This window comes from Akebia trifoliata, chromosome 12 (genome assembly GCF_017979445.1).
Source record: "Akebia trifoliata isolate Shusen 1 chromosome 12, ASM1797944v1, whole genome shotgun sequence".
Lineage (NCBI taxonomy): Eukaryota > Viridiplantae > Streptophyta > Magnoliopsida > Ranunculales > Lardizabalaceae > Akebia > Akebia trifoliata.
Window position 1 is genome coordinate 34,913,300 of NC_141386.1, and position 11,634 is coordinate 34,924,933.

Below are 11,634 nucleotides of genomic sequence, written 5' to 3' on the forward strand. Positions count from 1 at the left end.
ATCTTCATAAATTTTATTTATATTTGTTTAATTTCAGATTTTAGACTTCAGAATCAAAATTCAAAAATTTTGAATCAGCGATGTGGAGGGGGACGTAAGATGAAACTTCTAAAGTCTGAATTTCTAATTTCCAAGCTTAAGCTATTTCCAAACTTCAAAAGTGTTACCAAACATAGCCTAATTTACATAAATCTAGATTTCCCAATCAGACGAACTCCTCGAAAATTCAAATTGTCATTTTAAACTTATATCAAATTCGCACCACAGTGAACCACCACTTGTAAGGTATAATTTAATTTGATGAATAGAACCCATCGAGACCTCAATTCTAGACCTAAGATTAACCCAACATATCTATTATTTGATAAATAAAATTAGATCAAATTTGGGTGAATCATGGAAAATGACTTATGAAGAAACACTTAATCTCAATTGTGAAACATTAAATCTCGTACACTGTTATTATTTTTCAAAGAAGATTTCAAACTCGTATAGTAAATGATAATTTAATTATTTAAGTTCAATTTTCACTTTTTATATCCAAACTAAATTCGTTTTATAGTAGCTTTTCTCTGCCAATAATACACTATATAGAGAAGTCACCATAACCACAAATAAAAAATAAGAAAGAATATTCCAATATTATAGACTTGAAATAAAAGTCGTTCTCATCTTGTTCAAGTTATTAGTCCAAGTTAAACGCTTGGATGTACCTGTCAATGTATCCCCCACAAGAAGTCCACTCCATTTGCAACACCAACGAAGGTGACATGTTCAGACTTCAGAGTCCACCATGACTTAAAACATGTTAAGAATTACTTGAACCCATTTTAAGGGTTTTACTTGTTTTTATGGATTTAGTAGTAAAAAATGTTACGATGTGGAATCAGAACTCGTTATCATCTTTGTCGTTGTCTTATCTCAAGGATTTGGAGTCAATTAAATTAATCTTGTTCTTTCTTTCCACTTTATATAGAATCACATATTTCATTATAGAAAATGAGTTCATATCTCACTTTCACTATTAATTCATGTTCTTTTTTAAGTGTCATTCTGACTCTTGTAAGAAATTCAACTGTATATTAAATAATATTCTTTATGAATCATATTAGACTTAAAATTTGATCTCATAACTTCAGCTTTGGATTGAGATTTATTGACTTATTGGAACAAATTATGATCTAGAACCAATTGGTTCTCTCCACTCATTGAGAATTGATTTTGAGTTAGACACTCAAATTTATCATGGTATTAGAGCATGTCTTTCTCTCCTCCACGTCATCCAGATCTTATCTTCACGTGATTTAGTTTAATCCGGCCTTCACGTGCAGACGTGTTGAGTTTAATCCCACATTGGACACTCATTGTCTTGTCTCTCTCCTTATAAGCTCCCGAGCTTCTCCACACATTGTCAATTGATTTTGAATTGGACCCCCAAATTTATCACACTTAAATTGTTGTTATCAGATCGATTTTGATTCTTGATATTGACATCCGATTAAAACCCTCGACGTAATAAGAGTTTGATCCGATCTTTATTGGACCAGTTCTTGATGAGATCCTTATGTGGTTGGTCTAAGATAGAACCAATCCATTAATAGCCCTATTACTGTTAATAAGTTTACTAAATTAATCAAATCTCCTAGAGTTATAAATCACAATCTCATGGATAAGCATCGTGTCAAAATCATGCGATTCTAATTGAAATCTTAAAATTTTAAAATTGTAAACTACACCTTAATAAAAGATAAAATTGACAATTGGACGAGTAGGATTGTAAGAAAAGAGACTATTAGAGATGTGCTCATCCAATGGAATAGTTTTGGCCATTTATGAGTATGGATGTCATCATGACTCAGGATAACCATATAAACACGCCTCAAAATATTAGATTATGTCCATGTACATGTCATAGTGTCAACATTACATGTCATCATAGTTACTTGTCCCAATTTGTTTAGATATGCTCATGGAACCATTTTTATAGAGCAAACCCACCATGATGTCATCTGTACTGGCACTTCCCTATCAATATCTAACTAATCCTCCCTTTGCAGATGTAATCGAGGTCGTTTAATAATTAATACTTAGACTTTGGATTTTCGAGCAAGGATTAAAACCCGGACCGAATCGAATTAGTGAACCATGTGAAAAATTGAACTAGCAAAGATAACACAATCACACAAAATACAAGGATTTACGTGATTTAGTAGTGTGTATACGTTGATCTCTATTTATAATACCAAGAGTTTCCAAAACACGTGAAACTCCTCAAAATAGAAATCCCCTAAAATAAAATAAAAAACCCATAAAAAATAGGGATAATTACCATAAAGACCTACTTTTCAAAAATATGTACCCAAAAATCCCTTCTAAAAAAATATGAACTCTTTAGGATCCAGTTTATTAAATATTAGTCTAAAAAATATTTTTAAAGCAAATATACCATAATTACCTTTTCAATGATTTTTGAAGTTTAAAGAAACATGCTTATTAATGACATGCCCCTTAACTATATTCATATCTTATGGATAAATTTAAAAAAAAAAAAAAAAAACTTGTTTCTCTTACCAAAACTATCTTTAAAGCACAAAAGAAGAAGATGATGATAATGATGAAGATGACGATGATCATCATCAAACTGATTTGGTCTATGAATATTAGATTTATCAAAATATATAAATAATTTTAAATAATTAAAACATAATTTAAAAACTCTAATTGAATGTTTATCAAATTGATTCATCTCAAAAATTAGCAAGTCGACACAAATGTGTCTTATAAAATTATATTAAATTTAATTTTTAATAAATAAATTTTTTATTTTTTATTTTTCAAAGAAAAATTAATAACTAAATAAATTGATAGAGATTTTTAATTGACTCCCTATATTTTCCGATGAAATACTTTGTAAAGTTGTTCAAAGGGTATTTCAAGTATTTTTCTTAAAAAAATCTTTAAAAGATCCTTAGTAGACTAATGTTTTATTAAGTGGGACTAAATGGTCCGTATTCTTTATTAGGGGACTATTCGGTATATATTCTCAATAAAGAGTCCCTCAAAGTCATTCTCCTTAAAAAATATTACTTGATTATCCTTTTCGTACCCCTTAAAAATTTTAGGCCGGGAGCTCCGCCTCCAAAGCTCTACATAGCGCAACAAAATACAAGACATTTGTACAATAGACCAATCTTGTCAATGGATCAGGTTTGGATCGGATTTGGTATCAATTTGTTGATAAGAATTTTATTAGACCGGCCCCAATTGGATCTCTTATTTTTAGATCTTGTTCGAGACGATGTGATACTATTGTTCTGGATTTGACTCAACAAAAAAAATCGACATTTTTGGATTGAATCTAACCCAACCCAATTGACTTAATAAAAGTATACATAAAATATAATCTACGTCATGTATGCAAATAAAATATAAATATACTTTATCTATATATTTCAAGCACATTATTGATTGTGTCCCTACCAAATCGAAAGATGATTGATCCAAAACTGATCTAGTAAGTTCTAGACATGGTCCTTATCGGAACCCAAGTCCTTAATCTAGACCCATAGTTATTGGATTGGATTTGGATTTGATTGAATCCATTGATAGTGCTAGCCAATCCAATTCAAATAGGACCTATTATTTGAGATAGGAAGGGCTGCAAAAAGCCTATGGACCGCAGTATGGCCCAGCTGGTGGTAGAGCTGGTCTTGGCTTGGGCCAAGACCAGGCCCATAGGAGTTGAGAAGGTCCAATAATAGATCAAGGAAGGGAGATATTGTAATCACTATGTGTTCTAATAACTATTTGTGAAGGTTACACGTATTCAATATGTGTTCTAATAACTATTCTATGAAGTAAACAAACAATTGAAGTAGTCCTTCTATGTGCTTACAAACACTATGCAACACGACTACTTTTTAAGTCCTAGCACTAACAAGAGGTGAGTGAGGGGACAATGTATCCTGTGTCATGACGCCTTCGTCAAGTCTCGGAGATGAGAAGCTGAGCCGAAGATTTTGTCGCCAACGCTGGTTCTTGACAGGCACCTCTGCCTCCTTGCCTTGAATGACAAAGTTCTGAATCCTTTGAAGAGCAACTTTCAAGGTCTCATCATCCATATTTGCAAAGCAAACTCTAAACCAACCAGGCTCGGAGCAACGAAAAGATGAACCCGGTGAAATATTGAGCTTAACATCATTAATTATCACTCGCCACAATGCCATCTCTGCTTCCACTGTCGCTTCCCTTAGGAGTGGTCGTAAGTCCATCCAAACAAAGAGACATGCATTGCTCTTCAAACAACCAATACCAACTTGAGCAAGGCCCCTTGTGAAGATCATATGCCTTGTAGCTAACCTCCTTGCACTCTCCGCGATGAACATCTCGATGAACTCATCGTCCGATAGCATCGATGCTATTAGATATTGGGTTTGTGTGGAGACTAGTCCATAGCTCGACATCTTGCGACCACAGTTCACTACCACATCGTTATATGAGTACATTATGCCGACTCTAAAGCCTGGGAGGCCCATATCCTTTGAGAGGCTATACAAAATGTGGATAAGGTCTCTATTGCACTCTTCGTCTTCCTCTATTACCTCGGAGATGCTAACGAAATTCGGGTGATTGAAGACAGTGGCAGCATATATTTCATCACATACTAGGTGAATGTTCTTCTCATTGATGAAGTTAACTATGCTTCTTAGTGTCTCTTTGTCTAATAGAGTGCCTAATGGGTTTGATGGATTGTTTATAAGCAATCCTTTTACTTTGATTTTGGCCTCTTTGGCTTTCTTGTATGCATCTTCTAATGCATCTCTGGTTATCTTGAAATCATTAGAGCTCTCGCAGACTACTGCACGTAGTTGCACCCCTGTTCTCCATCTTAAGTCACGTTCAAACCTACAATAAATTTCCAAAGTTGCAAGTGAAATTGATTGAACAAGCTAATAATTGAGATTAGCCCAAGAGTGGTTAGACTGTAGATGTGGAAAAACGAAATAGCAAAGATAACACAACTGCACTAAACACAAGGATTTACGTGGTTCGGCAGGGTGCCTACCTCCACGGAGCAGAACAAGAACAATCACTATTTTAGGGTGCCAATCGTATGGGCCCAGGTTTTTCTTCTAATAATTTTCCATTAAGGCTGCCCTTAGTCCAACTCACAAAGGTCATACAATTCAAATTCATGCCTGATGGGACCAACACACCTAACCCAATTACATTTGATTAGGTGGGGACTCCTGTAATAGATTCCACTTCCCAAGACCATGGAATTGATTGGAGACTTTTTTAGGAAAAAAAAAAAATAACAAAACAAAATCATGTGCAAAGAAACTATTTCAATCATAATAGATACCTCAAATTTACATGACTTTTCCTCTCTTTTTTTTTTTTTTTTGGTGGGGTGTGTGTGTGAGCCCAACTTTTTATTATTTTTGGGATTATGTCATAGGTAAGATATAATTTATCACTAATGCTGCGGTGTCACAGGGTATTTACTGCGATTCTCACAATTCTGACGTGGGATATGCACATAACCGTAGATGTGTTTTCTCGCGATACGAGTAAAAATCATCTATGGTTATGCACGCATCTCTACGTCAGAATTGTGAGAATCGCAATAAATCCTGTGTCACCCCAGCACGACTCATGATTTCTTATTATTATTATTATTTTTTAAAGAAGATAATAAGGTATCTTACGCTGGATAATAAGGTGAGGGGACTAGGAAAGCGTCACCAGGGTCAGCTAGACAAAAGGCGATCATCTCAGTAGCTCCAGTGGCTCCACCACCCATAACTATGCGATTTGGGTCAAATGTCACTTTACCTCCTCGCGTTCTTCCCATAAACCTTGCCACTGCCTGGAGAAATCAACACAACACCCATCTCATTAATCTAAGAAAAACACTTCATCAAACTAATTAACGGCTGAGATGGCAGGATATTCGTAACGATTCTCACTAAAATCATCTGATGGTTTGATGGAGAGCCTCAAACTTAGTTTGAGGTTGGAAAAGTCCTTAACTATAAGTCTATAACTATTCCACCACTACCACTAACCTTTGCTCATTGTGGGTATCCCCACTCTCCACTCCCCAGGTAAGACTAATCTGACAGTCACACACACCACCCACTCGGAAAGTCCTACGTGCAACTGGTTGAGTCGAGGGTCAACCGACCCTAGAGGATGGCTTCAAGGAATTCATTGCTTCGTGGGGTTTCGAGCACTTGACCTACCCTTCTTGAGGAGCTTATCAAGACTAGGCTTCCCACTAGGCCAACCCCTTGGGGTTTAATAGGATGTTATTAATTAATTTCAATATGTATGCATTTATACATACATACACTCTAATTTCTAGTGAGCTTGACATGTCTTGTGATCATGGTTTTAAAATTCGGTTTCGCGTCTCATCTCGTCCATGCCTGATATCAAGTCGTCTCGGATGACTTTTTCAATACGCTTGAGACATCTCGTCCAAAAATTTCAAAAAAGAGTGTGAGGTATTAAATCTCGTTGGAAAAGTTGACTTGTGCATCCGTCTTGTTCGTGCCTGATACCAAGACAACTCAGACGATACGTCTCGGTCTCAAACAAGTCTTGAAACCATGCTTGTGATTGGGTGCTTGTTAACATTAACCCAATTAAAGGGCATGTCGTCAATTTGGAGTCATGATAAACTGACGCTCTAAACATGATGCTCTTTGTATGCTCCTGACATGGCATAGAACCATAGATCTTTTTCTTCAAGATACACTAGGAAAAAGATCTATGGTTCTATGCATTGCCACATTAGAGAGCGTAGGGGTTAGAGTGTAAGTTTATCATTAATCTATTTTTAACATTCAAATTAATTTGTCTAGAGCCATATCTTTGCTCAAGGAATGTGTATGCCATTCCAACTTAAAAACTCTGAGTATATGATATATGTATAATATGGATTAGAGTAGGGCTAGCCTCTGAGTATGCCAAGTGAAGGGAAAACCAGCTATAGCTAATAGGTTATCGGTGTGGGGTAAATGGCAATAGCTGATTTTCCTCAAGGTTGTAATACTGGAAGCCTTAATAAGGCTTCTAGCAACTTAATCAGGTTAGAGTTTTCATATAGGGTGAATTACTATTTCGTGAGCTGAAAATGAGTTATTTACGAATCCGGCCACTTTCCATTTTAATTACCAAAACGTTAACAATAACGTTTTCGTTAAAAACAACAAATTCAGAACGAAGTGACTATTTTGCAGGTTTAAAGTGACAATTTTGAAGGTTTAAAGTGAAATTGTCACTTTAAACCAGGGAAATATTAACTTTAAATACCTCTAATTTTGTTATCGTTCACGTTTTGGTAATTAATATGAACAGTGAGCCGGAATTGTAAATTCGTAAAAAATTGATCACCTTTTCGTAAATACTAAGATATAATATTGATGGACAAATAGATAGATGGATATTTACGTTTCTAAAGTCTGATAAGCCATGATAATCTTGAAAGTTCGCGATATCCTTGAATTTGTTAATTCCTTCAAGGGTACAAATTGAAGCCTGTGGATTTCTTTTTATCCACTCTTGAATCAAATCAAAGCAAAGCTACAAAATAGAACCAATAAACAACAAAAATGTTATTTGACTTACTCTTAAATTCAGTCCATTTAAATCCATCTCCTTGGCAAGAACAAAAAAAAACCTCTTCAAACCTGATTTTCTGCAAGACCCATCTGTAGTACCCCATGAGGATTCTTTGTAGGATGAAAGGGATTGTTATCATACGCCTTCCACCCATCAAAGTACGGTGATTCCTCACTGTGTCCATCACCAATTGCTATCTTAGACAGAAGTTCTTGATTGCTCAATGTGAACTCCATTGTCCTTCAATAAGCGCAGTTTTAGTAAAGATGGAAAACACCAAGTGATTTATATAGTTAATGAAGGCAAAAATAAACTAAATAACTTATGATTTCAAAGCTCAAATATTCAAATATTCAAATATTCAAGAACACACTTTAGACAATCGTAATTGCTTAGATGCGTGAGTAGGAAAATCGAATTTTTTTTTGACGAACTTTTTAATGGTGGCTATGCTCTTATTTATTTTTATTTTTTTCTATTATTCCTGGGAAAAAGAGAAGCTTCGCACGAAGGTGGCTAATAAGTAATCGCACAGGAAAGTAAAAGCTCTTAAATTTAACCACGTTAGAGAGGGTTGGACTTCATCCCTGAGTCATGCATTGAGTTGAGATCCCATACTCCCAGAAGTTAAATGGCTAGACAACTGTGCAACAACCAATTACTTTATGTATAAATGTTGATGATGTACAGTTTGATATTTTCAAAGGTTTTTATCTTGTATTTTTGGGGTTTAAGATATATATTATCCTATGATTGCCCTAATAGCATATTGATGTAATGGATTTTGAGTCTTCGATCTCTGACGATGACATTGCGAAAAAACGAGACAGTAAAGAAACAGAAAATTGAACACAAAACATAAGGATTTACGTGGTTCCACAGTATACCTACATAGGAGTGAAGCTAGCAAGAAGTGAGTGAGGGCAATTGTTACATGTCCCATTTGCCCCCACACCCTCACCTCCCTCCAATTTTTGCCCCTCCTAGAACTTTTGAGATACTCCTATATTTTCAACTAATTACATGCCCCATTTAACCCTACCTTCTCACCTTCATCCAATTTTTGAAAACCCCACTTCAATTTTTTGATGATGACATTGCATCTTGACTGGGACTTCTCTCATAGACTAATTGGAAATAACCTAAATATCATTTTCTTCAACCTCTAACAAAAAAAACCTAAGTAGTTTGCCCCCATTACAAGAAAATCATGGCTCCGCCCCTGTGCCCATGTCCATCGATTAGATAGAAAATCTGATTACACTATTTTCTTTTGATTTTTATAACCTTAGAGATCTTTAGCAAATATAGGATAGAGAAAACATGTCTGTCTCCCCAAAAATAAAAAGAGATTTACATAATGGACATGACATTCTCCTATTCGATTATGTCATTGTACATTAAAAGTAAACCTAATTGAACCCTATAGTAGACCTACACACAAATAACTAGGCATGTTGGTGATTTCAAACTATTTCATTGGTAGATTTTTAAAAAAATAATGTTTTTTTGACGCCCTTTGATGTGGCATGTGCTAGAACCACAGATAATTTACCTTGGGATACACAACTATACATATTTATGGGGATGTACAATTGTGTATCCCCAGGGGAAAAAATCTATGGTTCTAGCCCATGCCACGTTAGGGACATATGATAGAGGGGGCGTCAGAAAATCATGACACATTTTAAAATTGAACAATGATGAATGCACGCGGTAAATCATATGTGGACTGTACACGGTTGATGTGGCAAGGGTGCAAAATCGTAGATTTTTTCCTTGTGTATCCCAAAGAAAAAAGATTTATGATTCTGTGCCCTTGCCATGTCAACCGCATATGATTCATTGCGTGTGTAGACATAAGATGTTCATCATAAAATCTCAATGATACGTTATTTGGAGACATCACCATTCTTTTTTGAAAATGGGTGTAAATAAGCATCCGAAATGATTTTAAAATTGATTTTATCATTGTAGTGACTCTCTTATATATAAAAAATGTATGGTCTACCTAAAATCTAAGTAAGGAGGTCCGATTAGAAAATGGGAAAAGTGTTAGACACCCTATCCTCCCCATTAAAGGTAATGATTATCTTTGAAGCTTAACCAATCTTTAAAAAAACTTAAAAACTCAAAAATGCATGTTTAGATGTGGTGTGTGCAATATGTGAAAATGTATCATTGAAAATGGCTTTGATATCAATGTGAGACATTGGGAATATCCTATGAAAAATGATAACCCATATAGCCTACATTATTTTTTTTAGTAGGAATGTTGGATTAGAATTTTTAGAGAGATTTCATGATAGAATTTTCTTAGTGTCATAACCTTAATGCACGTATGTAAGGCTAGAAATTTGTGTTTTAATCCCAATAATAGGGTGACACATTTCTTCATTAATGTCAAGCATATGTGAGTAGGTGCATAGTGTATAATATGATGCATGAGATATATTATAGGTGAAAAAGGATTTCAACCCTCACTATTTTGGTCGAATCAAAGTTCAACCTACTTGAGATGGGAAAGGGTGTGCATTACATCCTAAAAACTTTCTAGAATATAAAATAAATAAAAGGTTATGAGTAAAAGTTGCAATTGCTTGATAAAAACTTAATTTACACCCACCTTCCCCCTTGATGTTCTTGAGTGATGTTGAATCTTGAAAAATATAACTTGAAAGTTGAGAACTTTAGCTGAGGGCAAAAGGTTAAAGAAATGAGGGTTCTTGATTGAAAGTTGATAGATAGATAAAAGTTCTTCAGTTGAGGATTGAGTTGAGAAAGGGTTAGAGATGTTGAGTGGGGATTTTGATAGTGTTTTAGGTTTAGAGATGAGGGTTTAAAAGCATAAATTACTCATAAGAAATACGAGCAAAAATGAAGAAAAATAATATGAGGTTTTGGTTGTTTCTTTTGGAATTTTCTATTTGCATGAGGGTAGATGTGGAATTTATGAGATAAAACATTTTTGGTCTTTGATTTTTTGGTAAATATCCCTCAAAACAAGAGTATATATATATGGAAAATGTTCAGCAACAAACATTTTGACTAATGGGAGAGTTATATGTATGTATTTGAAGATTCCTACCTTTTGGGGTAGGATTGGAAGTTTTCCTAACTTTAGAGGTTTTTATTAAAAATTAAAGTACATTTTTAATTTGACCTTACTTTTTTTAAAAGGGTATTCTTGTGTTTTCTCAAGATTGTTAACTTTCCAATGAGGTTGGTGTTGTGCTACGTGTGGCAATTATGATGAATAATACAAAAAAAAGGAAGAACAAGAAAGAAAATAAAAACATACTAATTTTAATGTGGTTCGACAATATGCCTACATTCACAAGAGCGAAAAGTTGAATTTTCACTATATGTCAAATTAGGGTTACATTAGATGAATTTATAATAAATCCTAACCATACAATAGGTATTAGAAAATTTCAATAATTCCCTTGTACCATATTACAGGGGCATTGCCCCCGCACCCTCAACCTATTAATTGTCCCCAACAATCCGAAAAACAGATTCCATTGTTCGCTCCGTTCCGTTCGATAAGTGTTGTTCTCTCCATTTTGGCATCTATCTGTTTTCTCTATATACGTGTTCCACTCAATATGAGCCACATACTACAACAGTTGGAGCATTGGTCCACAAATGAGAATTTTTCTTGCATGTTAAAGTTTATGAAAAACCACCATGTGTCTTTTCTTGGGGGAAGTGTCATGAACTTAGAATGAGTTTGACATTGGATTTTGATTTTGGACTTGAGTTATGAGTTCATGGTGGTTTAAATTTGGATATTTGGACTAGACTTGAAAATGAGATTCATATTGGGTTTGGATTAGGGAGCGGATATGAAATTTGATTGAAAATAGGCTAGGGAAGTGGGTATGAAATTAGATGAGGTTATATAGATAGAAGGAACAAGGTTTGAGATATGCAAAACAATATGAAATGATGCATATGTGCATGTATACATGAAGAGCTGTGTCAAGTAGTAATTATTAT

At 34.6% G+C, this 11,634-nt stretch overlaps 1 protein-coding gene across 1 annotated transcript; it reads right to left on the reverse strand.

The window, feature by feature from the left end:
- Window positions 1–3,878: 3,878 nt before the first annotated feature.
- Window positions 3,879–8,049, reverse strand: ACS1 (ACC synthase 1). The gene is made up of 4 exons (XM_086418813.1): window positions 7,701–8,049; window positions 7,462–7,593; window positions 5,712–5,872; window positions 3,879–4,905 (listed from the first exon to the last, which is right to left on the reverse strand). The coding sequence occupies exons 1-4, from the start codon at window positions 7,866–7,868 to the stop codon at window positions 3,921–3,923; spliced, it is 1,446 nt and encodes a 481-aa protein (XP_086274939.1). The 5' UTR covers window positions 7,869–8,049; the 3' UTR covers window positions 3,879–3,920.
- Window positions 8,050–11,634: the final 3,585 nt, after the last annotated feature.

What these genes read in the sequence shown, in the direction of transcription:
- ACS1 (XM_086418813.1), bottom strand. Translation starts at nt 7,868, where the DNA reads ATGGAGTTCACATTGAGCAATCAAGAACTTCTGTCTAAGATAGCAATT. An exon ending in TGGGTCTTGCAGAAAATCAG is followed by an intron (nt 7,594 to 7,700) that starts GTTTGAAGAGGT and finishes TCTATTTTGTAG; the next exon opens with CTTTGCTTTGATTTGATTCA. An exon ending in CCCTCACCTTATTATCCAGC is followed by an intron (nt 4,906 to 5,711) that starts GTAAGATACCTT and finishes AATTTATTGTAG; the next exon opens with GTTTGAACGTGACTTAAGAT.